The sequence below is a fragment of the Alligator mississippiensis genome, chromosome 1 (assembly GCF_030867095.1).
Source record: "Alligator mississippiensis isolate rAllMis1 chromosome 1, rAllMis1, whole genome shotgun sequence".
Lineage (NCBI taxonomy): Eukaryota > Metazoa > Chordata > Crocodylia > Alligatoridae > Alligator > Alligator mississippiensis.
In genome coordinates, this window is record NC_081824.1 from 109,593,613 (window position 1) to 109,611,850 (window position 18,238).

The 18,238-nt window shown below is 42.1% G+C and overlaps 1 protein-coding gene across 1 annotated transcript in view; it reads left to right on the forward strand.

Annotated features, from left to right (window-relative positions):
* TRMT11 (tRNA methyltransferase 11 homolog) overlaps positions 1-18,238 on the forward strand; it is a 48,152-nt gene that overhangs the window by 19,834 nt on the left and 10,080 nt on the right. Inside the window, exons 8-12 of the mRNA XM_006266644.4 lie at positions 1,945-2,025; positions 3,573-3,737; positions 7,290-7,362; positions 8,047-8,178; positions 16,808-16,928. Coding sequence (XP_006266706.1) covers positions 1,945-2,025; positions 3,573-3,737; positions 7,290-7,362; positions 8,047-8,178; positions 16,808-16,928 — 572 coding nt within the window. The remainder of the gene's footprint in view (positions 1-1,944; positions 2,026-3,572; positions 3,738-7,289; positions 7,363-8,046; positions 8,179-16,807; positions 16,929-18,238) is intronic.

An 18,238-nucleotide genomic window follows, 5' to 3' on the forward strand; every position in this document is an offset into this window, starting at 1 on the left:
GTGATCAAGAAATATTTTTATTAGATGGGCAAAGTTCTTTTTCTCATTCTCTTCATAGGACTGGGTGGTATATCATACTTGGGGACAGGGCTAGCTAAATTTGTCTTGACTCTCTGGAGGCACTGCCCATTTGTTCTTTGGGATTGCAGACGAGAAGGGAAACAGGTGACTCCTTCAGGGTGAGTAACCTTGTTCTTCCCTCATCCATTTTACAAGGAAGAATGGTGGGCTGGGATCTCTTATTTTTCCTCTCTTTCCTTATTTTTAGTTGAATTTAGCTTAAATTTAGGAATTTTTATGGTGCTGTACAATGATATCTTTTAACGTTTCATGTACGCTATGCATTAAGAATGTTTAAGTAACGATGAGTGGTATTGGATAAATGTAGCAGTAGCAGGAGAGAAGCTTTTTTAGGTTCTTGGTTGATGTGAAAATTTGTGTTATTCCCACAGAGAACCAGACCATGCACCTTTGATTAACATGGGTAAATCTGACTTCAGTGGGAATATTTGTGTATTGGTACTCAGCAAGGACACTCAGGGCTCAGTGTCCTGTGCTCTTATCCTATTTTTATTGTGATGGGCATCTCCTTACTAACAATTTCAACCTAACAATGCAGTTCTTTGTGTTAACTGTGTCATTCATTTCTTTTTTTTATTTTGGATACTGTTCAGAGCAGAATGAAAACACCTGATCTCTTTCATGTGGTATACAGGGGTAATTCAATTTCAAGGGCAAATCATACACTAGCTTTTTTACTAAGCCTACAGCTCGCAAGGTGAAAGAGCTGGTTCTGAGAGATTTCCTGTGTGCAGATGATGCAGACTTAGTTGCCCATAGTAAATCTTCCCTGCAAATCTCTTGGGTAGATTTTCTGAGTCGTGCTAGAGCTTTGGGATGGCAGTTAGTCTCAGGGGGCTTTTCTGCATGTGCCTGGGGAGGTGGATGGCGACGCTTTAGAGTAGCTCCAAGAGCGTGGGGATGCTGATACATGAGACTGAGAGGCTGGCTGTAGCATGGTAATTAGCACACTCCAGCAGGCTTGATTAATCGAGTCTGCTCTGACACACTGTAATTGCAGCGTGTTGGAGCAACCTCCGCAGTTGTGTGTAGACACCCAGGAAGACTGTAATCATGTAGCAAGGGGTGGAGGAACCAATACCTTGATGATATGAAGTCATTCAGCATCAGTGTAGAAAGCTGTGAGGAGTGCACAGAATCCCATCCGATCTGTAGGGAACATCTGGCACCGGATGCAGCTCAACATGAAGTGGCTTTGATCCAGAGGATGGAAGCAAAGTGAGAAAGAAAGCAGCATGCTACAAACTTGGGCTCCAACTCAGACAACATATGGATCTGTGAAACTTGTAACAAGATGTGTTGCTCTTGAATTGGGCTTGTCAGCCACAAATGGATTAATCAGGCACCTAAATAGACTTCTTATGTATACACCATGATCCAAAGGGTCAGTGGTTGCCTGCTACTATACTACTACAGCTCACAATAATAGGGTGTAACAAAACTTAAGTTTTTGATACTATTAATAAATCAGGGCATGCCTAGGTCAGCTGTAGACAGTCCTATTCATAGCATAAGTAGCCAGGCAAGGAAGTTCCCTTTGTTCTTGCCATATACGAAACTTTAAAAGGATACTGTCAGTTTGAAATCTAGTAGCTTGCAGGCAGTCCCTAACATCAGGCTCAGTTAAAAAAAAAAGTGAGAATAAAAGGAAAAAGTATTGGTACAAGGGAGACATAATGTTAGTATTGTTTCGTATTATACTTAAGATTGACTGTCCTCTGATTCTAACTCATGCTGGCACATCTGTTTTCTTTCAGCTTTCAGGTCTAGATTTGAAAGTTCCTAATATCTTCAAGTTCCTCAGAACAATATCCCTGGTAGCAACATCTCTGATAGCATTCCATCTTTTTCTTTTCTCTGCAGGTGGCCTCCTTATATCAGCAGCACATTTTGGAGCATATGTATATGGTACAGATATAGACTATAACACAATTCATGGATTAGGTATGCTGAATATTTCTAAATTACTTTATTGTAACCATTCTGCTTTTAAGTACCATCTGAAGTTAGTAGTTGTAGATTAGGGCATAAAAGTTGCATTCTTTTTTACAGGCCTTACTTTTTGTAATAACTGATTTTACTGGCTTGCTTACAGATGTCCCAGCTATATAGTATTCTAAGTATTAAATCTTTGTAAAATTATAAACACAGGTGCTTGTTTTGGGGATTTTTTAATTTTAAATTTTCTAATATATGAGGAAGTCTTAACATCCAGGGTGAAGAACATGTAAGAGATGTCATCTAGAGCCATGGGAACTGATGTGGTTTGATGTATGGTGAGGGTAGTAGGTGGATTGGCTGGGTGAGCCACTGCACATCAGCCAGCAAGTCATATGGAGAAGCATAGCAAGGTTCTTCCCACGCTTCTAAGACTGACTGAATGGATGAAGTTATGCTTTGAGACATGTTTTTTCTTCCAATGGATGCTGAATTTTAATCCCATCATCTTGCATACCAGTTTGTATTGGCTCTGGTTATTGAGTGCTGCTAACGTCAACATTTTGAACTTGTATAAAGGTAAAGGTATAGAACATTATTGTAATGTGCCTAGTCATATTAGTACAGTGTAGAGTAGTGGAATTCAGTATTACAGCTATATGTTCACATTGAGATACTGTGCTGTGTTATACTCCAGGTGTAGATATGTTGCCTTGCAGACAAGAGGAGGGGAAGTTCTTCATATTAAAATTAGAAACAGATGTTTTCTCTCTTCCTGCTAAATCCCTGGGAAGTACTGTCATGGTGAGAAATGCTTATTGTCACCCGAGTCACAGATACATATATAATCCATCTTTGTTTTCTGTGTTAAATTTGGAGAAAAGGTTAGCCACTATTAGCCCAATAAAGGGATTTTAAAAACACAGAACACTTAGTATGAGCTGCACTATCCTGTTGTGTCATATAATAGCTATTGCTTTAATACTTTAGGTTTTGAAAGGTGTTAACAGTATTTTTATTTCCCTGAGAGATTCTAGTTGGAAACTAAATATGACTTCTGAATTGGCTTGTGTATGGTGTGTACTAATGTCTCATAAATGAACTTTGCTCACATTCCTCTAAATAAGGAAGTTCTATTCTTCTCATCTATGTAAGTGGAACAATATGATCTTTTTCTGTTGAATAGTGAAATTTTTTACCCTTCAGAAATTAAGCACAATCTCTTCCTGTAATAAGTAGAACCAGAGTAGAGAAAAAAGACCTTGTATTGCTTTTTATTTGAGGCAACTAACTCTTACTACAGGGGTATGCAACCTCAACAAAATGACCCACCCTGGGTCAGGGGCAGGCCAGTAGGTGGATGTTAGGTCTTGGCCTCTGCCACTGCTTGCTCCTGTGGTGGCACAGGGGGAGTGCTTGCAGCTGAAACTCCACATCTGCAGACCATAAGTTGTCAACCCCTTGCTTATGTTGTGAAAAAAACAATGGAAAATAAGAACACTTTGGCTGCAACTTGTTTTTCTTGAATTGTGCTCTTTCTTTTTTTCTTATAGGCAAGGCTAGCAGAAAGAACCAGAAATGGAGAGGACCAGATGAAAATATCAGAGCCAACCTCCGGCAGTATGGTTTAGAGAAGTACTACCTTGATGCTCTGGTGTCTGATGCATCAACACCTATATGGAGGAAGGGGATGCTGTTTGATGCAGTAATTACTGATCGTAAGTTTATTAGTGTCCCAAATGTAATGACTAATTATGTATTTTAACTAAAAGATTACTGCTGGTGTATTTGATCACTTTCACACCTACCTGTGACTAGCATTAGCAGGAGAATATTGAATCTTTACAAAACTGAAGGGTGAGTTGGCATCTGAGAATCAAAAGCCAGTACACAGGGCCAGCCTGCTGGCCCTGCATTGAGCAGAGATTTACTGTGCCAGTAATCCTGCTGACTACACTTGGAGTGCTGGTGGCTTGAGTTACTTATTTAGCTTGTGTATGGGCATAATTTAGGTGTAAGAACCTGTATAGAATAGACTGGAACCTGACTTTTAATTAGCCTGAAATTGTGCAGAATTCATGGATCATCTCTTTAAAAGAGTCCTCCAGATACAATCTAGAGGATTCCGTATTAGAGATGATGACTGTTAATAGTAGTGTTGTAGAAATTGAGGCTGCATTTTGACTATATCAGAACGTATTCTGAGGACATAATTAAATGTGACCTCTGTATCAGAGCACTACAGTAAGCTCTGGTTAATTCACCATTCCAAAGGGATACATATAATAATGAATTATTCTTTAGTGACCAGTTATCAGGAAGCTGACATTTCTGGGTGTTGAGGGGCTGGCAGGGCAATAGCCAGTTAAACCAAAGTAATGAATTATAACACAGGCTCACAAACAAGAGTTTACTTAATTTATATTACACTCGAACAGTCTGATCTTTTTCTGTTGGTTCCTATATTGCAATAGTTCTCAGTCTCACTATATGCTAGGGCTTAATTAAGACAAACTGCTGTCTGGAATAGGTTCTTTTAAATCTGGAGATGCATTTGCACTCTGCTGCTCTTATGGCTTGGTCCAAAGCCCATTGAAGTGAGTGGAAAAGCTCCTATTGATTTCACTGGGTTTTGGTTACATGCTCATTGAAATGTTTCCATACTGGAATTTTAATGCATTTCATGCACACTTAAGTACCAGCAATAATAGAGTAGATTGAAGTCTGCTGTTTTTAAAACTTAATTACTGGACACTGTCTGTTTTGAATGGGGTGCAGCACAGTCTGATGGACATTATAGTCCTAGGACTTGGCAGATCAGTGAAGACTTAAATTCTGTTACCTTGCTCATGGCAAGCATAACTTTTCTTTCAGCATGGTCCACTTGATTTCACTGCGTCTGCTTGCCAGGGAAGGTGGTACACAATGTGAAAAAAGGTAGGAGATTAGAGTGTATGTTACTGTTAGTTTCTACATCTCAAAAAATGGAGATATAAGCATTTTCCTGATGCTTATGGTAAGAACCCCCTTGGTTGAACAGGGAACTTCAGGAAAGTCTGAACTATGAAACTATGAAAGAGATGTATAGGCAATGGAAGCAGGGAGCAGCCATCAAGGAGGAATATATCTCCCTGGCGCGCTATTGCAGGGAATCAGTTAGACAGGCCAAGGCGGGGCTTGAGCTCAGGCTGGCTTCAACAATCAAGGACAATAAAAAGTCCTTCAGGTATATAGCGGGCAGAAGGAAAGCTCAGAGCAACATAGGGCCCCTGCAGGACAAATCAGGACAATTGGTGGTTGAGGCAGGGGAAAAAAGCAGAGCTCTTCAATGAGTTCTTCTCTTCAGTATTTCTATGTACTGACCAAGGCAGTTCCCCCACCTTGATCATTGACGGATGTCCACATGGCACCAGTCCACCTATGGTTAGTTCTGAAATAGTTAAGGAGCTCCTGGAGCAGCTGGATGGGTACAGGTCAGCAGGCCTGGATGACCTCCATCCACAGCTGCTGAAAGAATTGGCCAGTGTCATAGCTGAGCCGCTGGCACAGCTGTTTGAGCACTCATGGTGCTATGGCCAGGTCCCTGAGGACTGGAGAAGGGCCAATGTGGTGCCCATTTTCAAGAAAGGGAGAAGGGATGAGCCGGGTAACTTTAGACCAGTCAGTCTTACCTCTATCCCTGGGAAAATGCTAGAGAAGATAATCAAAGAACACATTTGTGCAGGCCCAGCAGGGGAATGGATGCTGAAGGGAAACCAGCACGGGTTTGTCACAGGTAGATCCTGCCTGACAAGCCTTGTAGCCTTCTATGACCAGATCACATGCTGTCTGGATGCGGGAGCCAAGGCTGATGTCATCTTCCTGGACTTTAGGAAGGCCTTCGACACAGTTTCGCACCCTATTGTCATTGGGAAGCTAGCAGACTGTGGAGCGGATGCCTACACGGTCAGGTGGGTGGCCAACTGGCTTAGGGACCACACCCAGAGAGTGGTGGTGGATGGTTCCTTCTCAGCCTGGAGGGAGGTGGGCAGTGGGGTCCCGCAGGGTTCGGTCCTCGGATCGATATTATTCAATATCTTCATCAGTGATTTGGACCAGGGCGTGGAGAGCACCCTCTCCAAGTTCGCTGATGATACCAAGTTATGGGGCAGAGTTAGTACACCGGAGGGCAGGGAGCAGATTCAGGCTGACCTGGACAGGTTAGGCAGAGAGAAATAGGATACAATTTAATACAGATAAATGTAAGGGATAAATGTAAGGTACTCTACCTGGGAAGGAGGAACCCCCAGCACACCTATATGTTGGGGAGTGTCCTTCTCAGCAGCTTGGAGGCAGAGAGGGATCTTGGAGTCATAACTGACTCCAAGATGAACATGAGCCGGCAATGTAACGAGGCCATCAACAAGGCCAATCGCACCTTGTCATGCATTAGCAGGTGCATGACTAATAGAACAAAGGAGGTGATGCTCCCCCTCTGTGCAGCACTGGTCAGGCCACAGTTGGAGTAGTGTGTCCAGTTTTGGGTGCCGCACTTCAAGAGGGACATGGGGAATCTCGAGAGGGTCCAGAGGAGGGCCACTCGCATGATTAGTGGCCTTCGTGATAGAGCCTACGGGGGGGAGGTTGAGAGAGCTGAATCTCTTCAGCTTTCACAAGAGACGGCTGAGGGGAGATCTTGTGGCTGCCTATAAATTTATTAGGGGAGGTCAACGGGGAATAGGGGAAGTGCTGTTTACTAAGGCGCCCCAGGGAGTGACTAGGAATAACAGGTGTAAACTAGTTGAGAGTGGATTTAGGTTAGATATTAGGAAGAAATTTTTCACAGTAAGGGTGGCCAGGATCTAGAATGGGCTTCCAAGAGAGGTGGTGCTATCACCTAGCTTGGAGGTCTTCAGGAGGAGGCTAGATAGTTACCTGGCTGGGATCATCTGACCTCGGTCCTCTTTCCTGCCAGGGGCAGGGGATCGGACACGATGACCCATTGTGGTCCCTTCCAACTCTACAATCTATGAATTTCTTAGACAATAGAACTTTAAAAAAAAGACATGATATACTTAATATATGGCAAGCATACTGCATAGTGCTTTCCTGACGAGACCATTCTGAAATAACTTTAAAAAATCCTTTGGAACATGAAATATTTTGTAGAAGATAATTTAGTAAACTCTTATTTTGTAATAGCCACCACAAGTGTACTGTTGTATAATTTCATGAAATTATTTGTACAAAAGATGAACTCCTCTTCTTTCTTATGTACTTGTTCTGCATAGCACCGTATGGCATCCGAGAGGCAACTAGAAGAACTGGATCCCAAAAAGAAATCTCTAAATCAACAGAAAAAAGGTAGGTGAGTCTTTTATCATTGTAAAAATTCCCTAATAAAGAAGTAACCACAGGAATGAAAAATATTTCTAATATTGTGGTTTGACCATAGAAATAAAAAAAAGTTACTCTTTGCTGCATTGCTAGCAAATTTATTATGTCAGTACCTGTTCATAAAACCCACTTCTTTGACCTGTAGCCTTGACCAGTTTCTAGAGTGTTTTCTTAGAGTCCAAGTCTAGAATCCAAGTACCAGACTTCCTCTTATGCTGTACAAAGTAGCTTTACTTCAGCCTCTCTGTTCTCCAACATGCCTACTAATGGTTGGTACATTATAGGATTCCTTCTAAAACTGACTTTTCTATTTGTTTGACCTGCTTGTCTCTTGCTTTTCCCCTGTGTCTCTCCCTCTGCTCTCATGCAGTTATACCATTCTTTACCCTGGCAGTTTCTCTCCACAGTCAGTATGGCAGCTTCTCTGCTATTTGGCCATTCTTGATTTTTCTGCAAAAAAGTGTTCTTGGTTGAGTAGTTTTCTCTTGAAAAGTAGAATTTTCAAAGGCACTGGAAAAATTGGGATTTGCTGTTAATCTTAATGGAATGTCACATATCAGTCCCTTAGGAAACTTATATGTCAGACTGTTTTAAAGAAAACAAAATTAAATTGTGGATATTGCCTATTCATTTTTTTTTAATATCATCTAGCACAGAAAATCACGTCTTCGTTTCCTCCAACTACCATTTGAGTGATATCTTTTTTGACCTGTTAAAGTTTTCAGCAGAATACCTGGTGATGGGAGGAAGATTAGTTTACTGGCTGCCGATATACAGACCTGAGTATGTATTCTTCTAAATGCTTTGATTCTGATATGTAGCATGTTGACATATGACAGTCTTGATGTGATTTCAGGGTTAGATCTGGAGCTCAGATCACTGAGATTTAAAAGCAAGGATCAGACCAATTGTGATTAGTTAAAGGAGAGCAGATTTTGAAATAATTTTTGGAAAGAGAGATCTCCCTCCTTGCTAGAGCACTCACTTGGGTTTCCTTATAAAACTTGGTGCTGGTAAAGCTTGGGAAATGAGATTCCTGGAGCCCAGGTAAATGTGTGAGCTAAATGCACACAGTTACTATTAAAAAACATTAATAAGTAATTGCTAGAGGCCCATCTGAGGGCAAGTCCTGTAACAGGGCTTGCTCATAGATATAATAAAATAAGAGTTCACATCACTAGGTTACCTATTTCTAGAACTTGGCCCTTTCATTGGAGAAGCTTTAGGCCAGTGATTCTCAATAAGGGTGCTGTGATATCCTTTCAAGGATACTGTGCAATATTAGCACTGTTGGGTATATAAAAGCCTACACATGATTCACAAGGTAAACCCAGAGATTTCAGATACAAATCTGTAATGCCAAGTAAATCCTGTTTGGGTGTGGTCTTTCTGAGTTCTTCGCAACAGAAGAATTTCTCTGTTATTTTTCCATAATCAAAAAAAAAGTGACAACTAAGAGCTGGCATTTTCTGAAGGGTGCCTTAAGTCTAATGAGGGGTGCTTTGAGTCTAAAAATGTTGAGAATCACTGCTTTGGTCAATGTAATTTCTTTCCTATGAGGGTCCAAAAGTTAGGTGACTGAGAAGTCATTGGCAAACATAAGAAACTGCTCAGGAAGGGAGAGAGAGACCTGCAGAGGGCAGAAAGTTGCTTGATTTCTAGCATCACAGCCTTGAATTAGGTCTGTGCTGGCTAGGAGTTGGATGTTTCTCTATGTGGGGATTTATCTGGGATGGAATCTGTAAGGGTGAGCTGCCAATCCTTAGTGTGAAGGAAAAAAGGGCATTTAAGTCCTAGAACCTCAGGAAAGGCCAGGGGCCCAATCTTTTTTTTTTCTCCCAGAGCCTGCCTGGTCTCCTGTGGCTGGGGAGTGAGCTGCTGGCGGGCCGTGCAGCCCCGGAGCTGTGGGGGACCCTGGTGCTTCCCTCCACAGCAGCAGTGCCCCCCGGGCAGCACTCACTCGCTGGCATCCCACCCAGGGTGGTTCCAGGGGGTGCTGTCACCACGGAGCAATGCACCGGGGTCCCCTGCAACTCACAGCCCACCGGCAGCTCACCCCCTGGCTGCAGGAGAGGCAGGCAGGCTCCAGGGGGAAATCGGACCCCTAAACAAGTTCCTCTCCCCCCCCACCTCTTTGGCAGAGGCTGCCTGCTCCGTGGTGGGGGGCCCCAGTGCATCATTCTACCTCTGACTTGCCTGCACATCTGTTTGAAATGCTTTAGGATCTATAATAATAACACACTTATTCTGTCTGTCCGGAGCATGATGGTTCTTTCAGTAAGCATTGTGATTGGCTGCCAAGACAACCAATCAGAGTGCTCTGGATAGACAGAATGAGCCTATTATTATTATGGATTTTGTGAATTGTTAGTTGTGAGGCGGGCTAGAAGGAGGAAGTTTTTGGCAGTTGAGCAGAAAGTCTATAGGAAATGGTGTGAGAATATGGGGTAAGCATTAGGGGTGTATGAAACAGTCTGTATTTGATTCGGATTTGCATTCAGCCCAAACCAGGGACAGAGATTTGATTCACTGATTCAGATCACTGTCCTGATTCAATTCAGCTGAATCCGAATCTGAAGATTTGATGCTGATTCTGAGAATCAGTGATTCAGCCATAGACATGGCTTTAAATGTTTTTTCTACATACCTTGAGGTACCAGGTGCAGCTTGTAAACGCTGTGATGGTGGGATAGATGAAGGGGTATGTGCCCCGTGCTTGGCAGCAAACCCAGAAATGGACCGGAAGTACTTCTAGTCCACTTCTGGGTCCGCTGCTGAGTGCACAGGAGACCCCCCCGTCCCTGCGCCCCCCAGCTCAGCGATTGGCTGCGGGGGGAACCCAGGTGCCCCCCCAGACCCAGGAGGCACCAGTCACTGAGCAGGGGTGAGAGAAGGGGTCACCCATGTGCTCCCCGGCGGACATGGAAGTGGACTGGAAGTGCTTCTGGTCCACTTCTGGGTCTGCTGCCAAGTGTGCCGAGGACCCTCTTGCACTCCTGTGCGACACTCTATGTGCCCCAGCATCGCAGCCTTCATGAGCTGCCTGGTACCTTGAGGCATGTAGAAGAAACATTTAAAGGTCTATGTCCGAATCATCGAATCTTTCCAGATCTCTCCGAATTGATTCAGAGGGTTCCGATTCAATTCAGAGAGATTCAAGTGTCTCCTGATTCGATTCTGATTCAGAGATTCGGCCGCTGAATTGGGCCGAATCTCTGCCGAATCGAATCAGTGACCAAAGCTTCGCACAGCCCTAGTAAGCCTAAGCATATTAGCTGGATGCTTGCAATAAAATGATGAACAGTGACATGACTGATAATATAGATAGTTAAGTTGTCACCTGTAGGTTTCATTGTTGACCTGTTGAAGTGAATGGGACTCTTCAGATATCTGATCAGTTATTTTAGGACAGTGGTGCTCAACCTTTTTACTGCAGGGCTGGCTGGGCAGTTTCCAGTCAGTCCATGGGCCGCATCCAGCTGGTGGTACCAGTCTGGTGCCTAGGGCAGGTGCAGTGGGCCCCAGGTGGGGAGGAAGAGGAAGTATGGATCAGCTCCAATCCAGGGCCGTGAGGGGGCAGGGATATGGCCTGGCCCCACAGGGATAGGGGTTGCAGCTCAGCACGGCCCCAACTAGTCGCGTGGTACTTGGCATTTAGGAATTTAGCAGGGAGGGGTGGCTGTATTAATAGCCACCACTCCTCTATCGCCAAATTTCCTGATCCATGCAGAGCCCCATGGGCCACATGTGATGGTTCTGCAGGCTGTATTTGGCCTGTGGGCCGGAGGTTGAGCACGCCTGTTTTAGACTATCAGCAGACTCAGTTCTTTAAATTCATTTGAATAGGTTATGAAGTGCAAATTTTGGCTTTGGAATACATAAAAATCTGTCTGTTGCTCATAGGGACAAGATAAATTTAATCTAACATTTCAGGCCCCATAGGTGTTCCTTACTGGAATCTATAAAGTAGTATACACATCATATTAAACTTCAACACCTCTTGTATCTAAGGGCTTTTGTACTTGAAATTTGGTTTGGATAAAGGTAGTGGGAACTTTTAAGTGTAAGTACCTATGTCTAAGTAACTTCATATGTAGAAACCCAGAAAAAACGCTTATTCATTGTCATAAGACCCTTTCTATAGAAGTACATGCTGCCTTCCTGTATGGTATGCAGGAAACTCCTGATTCTGTGGTTGCACCCTGGTGATGATTTGTCAAACTATAACACCTCAGCACTACCATGGAAACCAAGGGGATATCCTTTTAATATTATGGAGCTAAAAATCTGACGTGATATATGTAGTTGTTTTATGATGGTAATTTTTACAAACATGGGTAGTCAAAGGCTAGTTCAGAGGATCTATCCTATGTAGCTTGTATGCTTCTCTGAATGGTGGAATGAATATTTTTGGGGTTCTGTTTTCTTGGAAAATAACAAGCGCAGACTAAAAACACTTTGCCTACTTATATTCTGCAATTCATTTTTACAAAGTTTGTCTATATAGTTATTTCTGGCTACTGTGCATGTTTGAATTCCTGCATCTTAAAAAATACCAGTTCATTCTGTATGTCAGGATATCAACATTATTTCTGTAGTTATGCAGCTAATAAATTAGGGTCCCAGTCAATGAGCAGAGCAACTTCAAAGGGTGGAGCAGGTGACTGGAGTTACAAATTCTGGGGTCTGTTTTGGATAAGCCAGCAACTTGTCTTGTGCCATAGTTTTTTCTGTCTGTAAAATAGTATATATTACCTACTAGATTCTTTATATGTAACACAATTTGAAATTCTTCAATAAAAAATCACAATGGAAATGATTATGAATATGTTTAAACACAGCAAATATACATTTCTAATGTTTTGTGTAGCTTTTCATGTTAAAAAATCAACAATTTGGGAGAGGAGAAAGGAAAAAAAAACCAGCTATTGAATAGTCCAAGCTGTCAGGTATTCATTGACTACATCTGCCTTCCTGTTTTGTCCGTGGTAATCTCATTTCTTCTTAAATTAAAATCAAAATTTTTTTTTTGTTAAAGCAATTGCAGCTGTTCTTATTTGCCAACATTCTGGGATTTACCCAGTGGTGTTATGATTACCTGTGGAAAGAACTGGATTTATTAATGCCAACAGACAAGAAAGTGTTTTAACCAAGTGATAACAATCTCTTGCTCTGAAAGATAGCATCACACTCCAAAATAGATTCTTCTTTCAATCTGACATTGAAGTCATTGTGACTAAATTATTTTAATTCTTTTGCTGTCATGCTTTTGCATAGTTTTGAAGAGAAACTTTTAAGATTGGGTGGCAGAGTGCCCACCTTTGTAAGAGTAATAGCCATTTGGACAGTATTGGATGTATCAAAAATCTTGCATAATTGTAAAGTAAGGTAAGAATTCTTTGGGTTGTTTTCTGTCTATAGTCTGTTTAGGCTTCACAATGCATCAGGCATTACCAGTTTTCAAGCACAAGTGATTCAGAAAGTGTATTTGAAGGGTTGTTTGAGAGGGTGCATGGAGCTCACAAACTGAAGCCTTTTGTTTCTTCTTGTAGAGTTAATGCAACAGAGGGCCTACCGTCTTATGCTACTTCTGAGCAGTTTTTAAGAAGAAACTTCATAGTGTTTCCCATTACCTTTCCCTTCTCCTTGTCAAGCAGGTGTTTCCAGCGTGACAGTAACCCTCTACCATGTTGAGATTTTGTCCGAAGTGACACACAGGGCTCCAATTGTTAATATTGTCCAAAGTGACACACGGTACTCCTATTGTTAGTATTGTGGCTTTGGCTTTGCTCTTTGTGATAGGGTGTATGTGTATCCATATCTCTATTCAGGATACGTGTACTTACAAAAGAAATTTTGATCAACACAAGTGTTAAAATAGCTCTTGAGAAAAATGACCAGATGGTTTTCCCCACCTTGAGCTACAGCCTGAAGTTGGGCAGAAGACAGGGTAGATTTTTACCTTTATAGACCAATTAAACCATAGATGTATAGCATAAGCTTTTGTAAGCAGAGGGCTTACTTTATCAGATGCTGTGAAGAGACTGCAGGAGGCACTGCTGCTAAATAAAAAGCAGTGATTAGAATACAAAGATTAGGAAAAGAGAGAGGAAAAAGGAGAGTCTGCCGAGAGAGGCAAGGTTGCTAAGAGAGAGAAAAATGAAGTAGTGGTCCCATTGAGGGATGTACATCTTTATAAAAGCTAATTCAAGGAATGGGATGAAAAATCTGTAGTCTCAGTTTATACCATACTTAACACAATCCAGACTGTGGATGATTTCTTGTTCCAAAATTTCCCATTCAAGTTAGATGTTCAAGGTTTTGTTGTCCATGAACAGCCACTCTGAAGTCGGCGATGGAATGTCCAGCAAGGTTAAAATGTTCTGCCACAGGCTTGTGTGCATCTCTGGTGTTGGTGTCAGGTAGATGTTCATTCATTCTTACACATACAGATTGCACCATCTGTCCAATGTAGACAGCAGAGGGGCACTGCAAGTAGGTGATGGGGTATACAATGTGGTGGAGGTTCAGGTAAATGAATCTCAGATGTTATAAATTGTGTTATTTGGTCCAGTGATAATACAGACTTTACTGATGAGGGGGCATGGCTGGCATCTGGGTCCAGAGCAAGGTCTGGTGCCTTAATGAAAAGAGGAGTTGGGTAGTCTTGCTGGAGACACCATTAGAGGTTTGGGAGCATAACAGGTTTGTTCCCTGTAATTATCTTGAGATGGTTGTTATTTTCCAGGAGGGATTGGAGGTCATTAACAATGTGTCTTAGGTGTTCAAGCTAGGGGCTGTAGGTGACAATCAAAGGGATTCTGCTGTCCTTGTGTTGGGGTAGGTTGGAGCAGGGTGTGAGTCTGGGTCTGGCTATACTATGGTAGGGTCATCTTAAGTTGTTAATTGGGTTTCAGATCACATTATGCTCAGACTTCTGCAAACTAAGCAGCAGTGCGGGGAACAACAATAACAGTATATGCTTATTTTAGCTACAGTTGGAGGTGGGCTATGACCCATTTCAGGGCTTGGTTATAAATCACGTTGGGTAAATGAACTGATTAATGATTAAAATGTGAGTCTTGTATCCAGGGGAGATACTGTTCTCCTGCCTTCCAGTATCATTATGTGAAATAAGGTATTAAGTAATATTTACTTTAGGCTATTTTTAGGGAAAAAAGGAACTGTCTTACAATGATTAAGCTGTAAGATCTTCAGGGCTCTGTATTTGTACAGTATTTAGCACAGCTGGGTTCCTGCGTGCTTCTAGAATCCAAATGTTAATGGTGTTTCTGATTTAATGTTTTTGGGTTCCACAAACTAGAAGTTGCATGAAACTTTCTAGGCTCCCGGTAGACATTATACTTACGATACAATTTAACACGTTAATTGTTCCATAAATAGAATCCTGCCACATGTTCAGGGATTAATGGTGTGACAAAATGAGAAACCAGTCATTATCTCATTTTGTGGAACACTTTTTTGGGACATCACACCGTAAATTCAGTGTGTGGCAGTGGGGCTTGGCTGACAGCCACATTGAGCAGCCATGCATGAGCTATAAGCAGCAGCTTTAGGTGCCAGTGCCAGGAGCCCATCAGTTGATGGGGCTCCGTGTGCCTCAGCAGGCTGATGGTTGCACAGTGCAGCCCTTCATGGGGCTGCACTGGGCAGTTTGCAGTATGCCGACACATGGGGAGCCCATCAAGTGGGCTGGGGTTTCTGGTCATAGTCCTGGGGCTCACTGTGACTTAGCACTTTTAAGATCCTTGCTCCTCAGTCCCAGAGACAGCCTGAGAGCAAGGAAACAAACCAGCTGGGTTTGTCTGCACCTGGCTCAGCTGCCAGGTATGGGGTGGGTTAAACTCCCCAATGGGAGGGGGAGGGGGAGAGGAAGCAGAAGCCCCTTGGCTCCCTGAGATGGGAAACTTGTTATTGCAACCTACTTGGGTTACAAGATCCTATTAAAATATTTACACTGTTGAGATTGTAGATCAGACTGCATCACACCATTATTTAACTGTCAGGGGCCCTACTTGTCGATACAGCTACCACCAATACCATGCTCCAAACCTGTGGTGCAAGGAATTTTCCAAAGTTGCTGTTTTTCGTACCCTTCTGTCTGGCAAGGCTTGAACTAGGCAGCCTGTTATGCAGTCTGCTTCTAGTGTCTTCAGGCCTGGCCTACCGTACCCCATCCTTGTCTTGCAGTCGTGCACTTTTGAAAAGAGTGGTTTGTGTAGGAAGGAAGATAGGACCTATGTTGGAATTTGTTGCTGTCCCCTTTTTTACCTTTGTTCTGCAAATGAATACCATGTTTTCTGAGACCACTTCTCATAAGTATACCATGAATAGAGGAAGGAATAAGGAAAGGTTTCCTACCTTCTAGATCTACCCACTAGGTTATTGTGTAAACCATGGACACTGACACCACTTTCTCTTGGGCCATGTTTTTCAGTGAATGTGGCATCAGCTGCTGTGCCTTGTGCTGAACCTAGGGATGTCCGTGTGTTAAGTATGCTCTGAAGAGGCCTATTGGTTTGGACCTCAGGAGGCTTAAACATAGGTTGTCTTGGTTTGTAAATCCCAAAAGGCCTTGTGCACTGATCTGGTTTGCTTGGCCAAGACCAGCTCAACTGCTTGATGAAGATGCCTTATACTCCTGCTTTCCCTGATAATGTATTTATCTGTTCTCAAGTACTTCTTTCCCCTATCTCTCACCCATGCATCTCATAAATCCTGAAGTCCACTTTGACATTTTAAGGATTGAGGGAAAACAATTCAGTGGATGCAGATTCTTGGAAGATAGTTTTCTTGCAAGATAGGGTTTCCTTAGAATAAGCTTCCTTAATTGCATGTTTTTGTCCTCCAGTACAGAGTGTTTAACTGCATTAACATATAGTGCATGTTGTTAACCAGCCCATGTTTATTACCCTTTGACATCCAGAGGCTAACAGTTTTCCTTGAAAAAGCTTTTCCCACCTGACAAAGGAAATGCAAGTAAGTCAATGGCCATTAGAGGTATCATAGATTGAAGTCCAGGCATAAGGCTCCTATCAGCTTGTATTGGTAGCAGTAGAAACACAAATTATAAAATACTTTAAAATAGAACAATTCCAAACTAACAGCATGAGCAATCTGTAAATATTTATACAGAGATTTGTATGAAAACTGTGCCTGTTTACAATAAACTTTTTTTTAATCTGTACCATGTCTTTTGTATAATAAGAAAATGGCTAATATAACTATGAATTCTGAAAACTGTCAGCGTGCATTGTTTCTGAAAACTTAATAAGGCTATAAAATGCATGGGAGCTTGTAGACTAAGCCAGTGTGAATAGAATGGTGTGTTTCAGATGCACATGTTACAGTTCATAAGCTTTACAGCTTTTTGACTGCTTATTTCTTCCAGATATACAGAAGAGATTATACCCCAGCATCCATGCCTGAAACTTATTAGCAACTGTGAGCAGATGCTTTCCAGTCACACGTCAAGACGCTTGCTAACCATGGAAAAGGTGAAAGAATTTAAGGTAAATTGTTCCTAGTAGTGTTGTACAAAATAGTGGCGGTTAAATTTGTTGAGGGTTTTCTCTCTTCAGCATTTGATCTTCAGCTCTGCTGTGATTGAGACTTTTATGACTGGAATGAGAGGTTTTGTAAAATTACCATGTACCACTTCAAAAAAAAAAAGAAAAAAACACATCAGGTTTTTAAGTTGCTGATTTTAATCAAGCACTGTAAAGCAATGATTTGTTTTTTAGTTTTGGTAAACTTGTCATGCAGGGCACACTGGCTGACAGGGTAGGGAGGATCAGCCTTTGAGTTCAGTGGGGCTTGTGAGTGTTTACCTTGGAAAACTTGGTCGTTAAATAAACTATAGTCAGTTCTCTTACTTTCTCTTTAGTGGTAAGTTTAATGTTTAGTTCAGTGATAGAAGGGGCATCAGCTTTGTGACAGTGGCATTTGTCATAATATCCTACCTCCAACTCCTCTATAGGAAAGGGAAGATTTTTTTTTAATACTTATAAGCTCTCCTGAGAAGTGTCTCAGATGAGCAGGTCTCCCTTATCTTCTTGCCATTGTCTTCTGCTTAAACTCTGTTAAAGAAAACAAAAAACTGAAGAACAGTTTGGAAGCACAATATTAAGTTATGGATGTGTCCTGAGATGGAGAACACTGGGGGGTGGTAACTGGAGTTAGTGGGAATGGCTGTACACAAAGCAGCAGCTGTTTTGAGAAACTACCCTGGCCTTGGAAGAAATGACCCTGGAATAGACCTAGGGCAGTGTTTCCCAAGCTGGAGATTTACCTCAGTTCATCATGTACCATCATTGCAGCTTCCTGACCCCATGCTCACTATTGAAGAAGCCGGTGTTTTCTTGGAATAAACTGGGTGTTTCTGGCATTAGAAGGAATCCTTACCCATCATAGGAAGTGTGGGGGAGGTATGGATAAGTATCATGTCACTTCTTAACTATACTACCAGCATTGGACTCTCTCTCACCTTGTACAGTCTTAACTAGTTGTAAAAAAACCCCAAAAAACCCCCTAAAACAATGGTGAAGAGTCAAAGTAGATTCCTGTATGTAGGCCTGCAAGGGGCACACGGTACCAACTCAGCGAAGTTCCCATCCTAATACATAATATCTAACTTAAATTGTCAAGCAGCATTTAAATTACTGTAACAAATTGCACATGTGTTTCTGAGTAAGTGCAGTTGACTTTGGCAGTAACAAACCAAGAGTTTAAATTATCTGGAAAAATACATTTTTTTCTGTATTATTTTGATACAGTGACAGGTTTGCCATTAGTAGTACACTCGGGTCTCTCTTTATGCGAA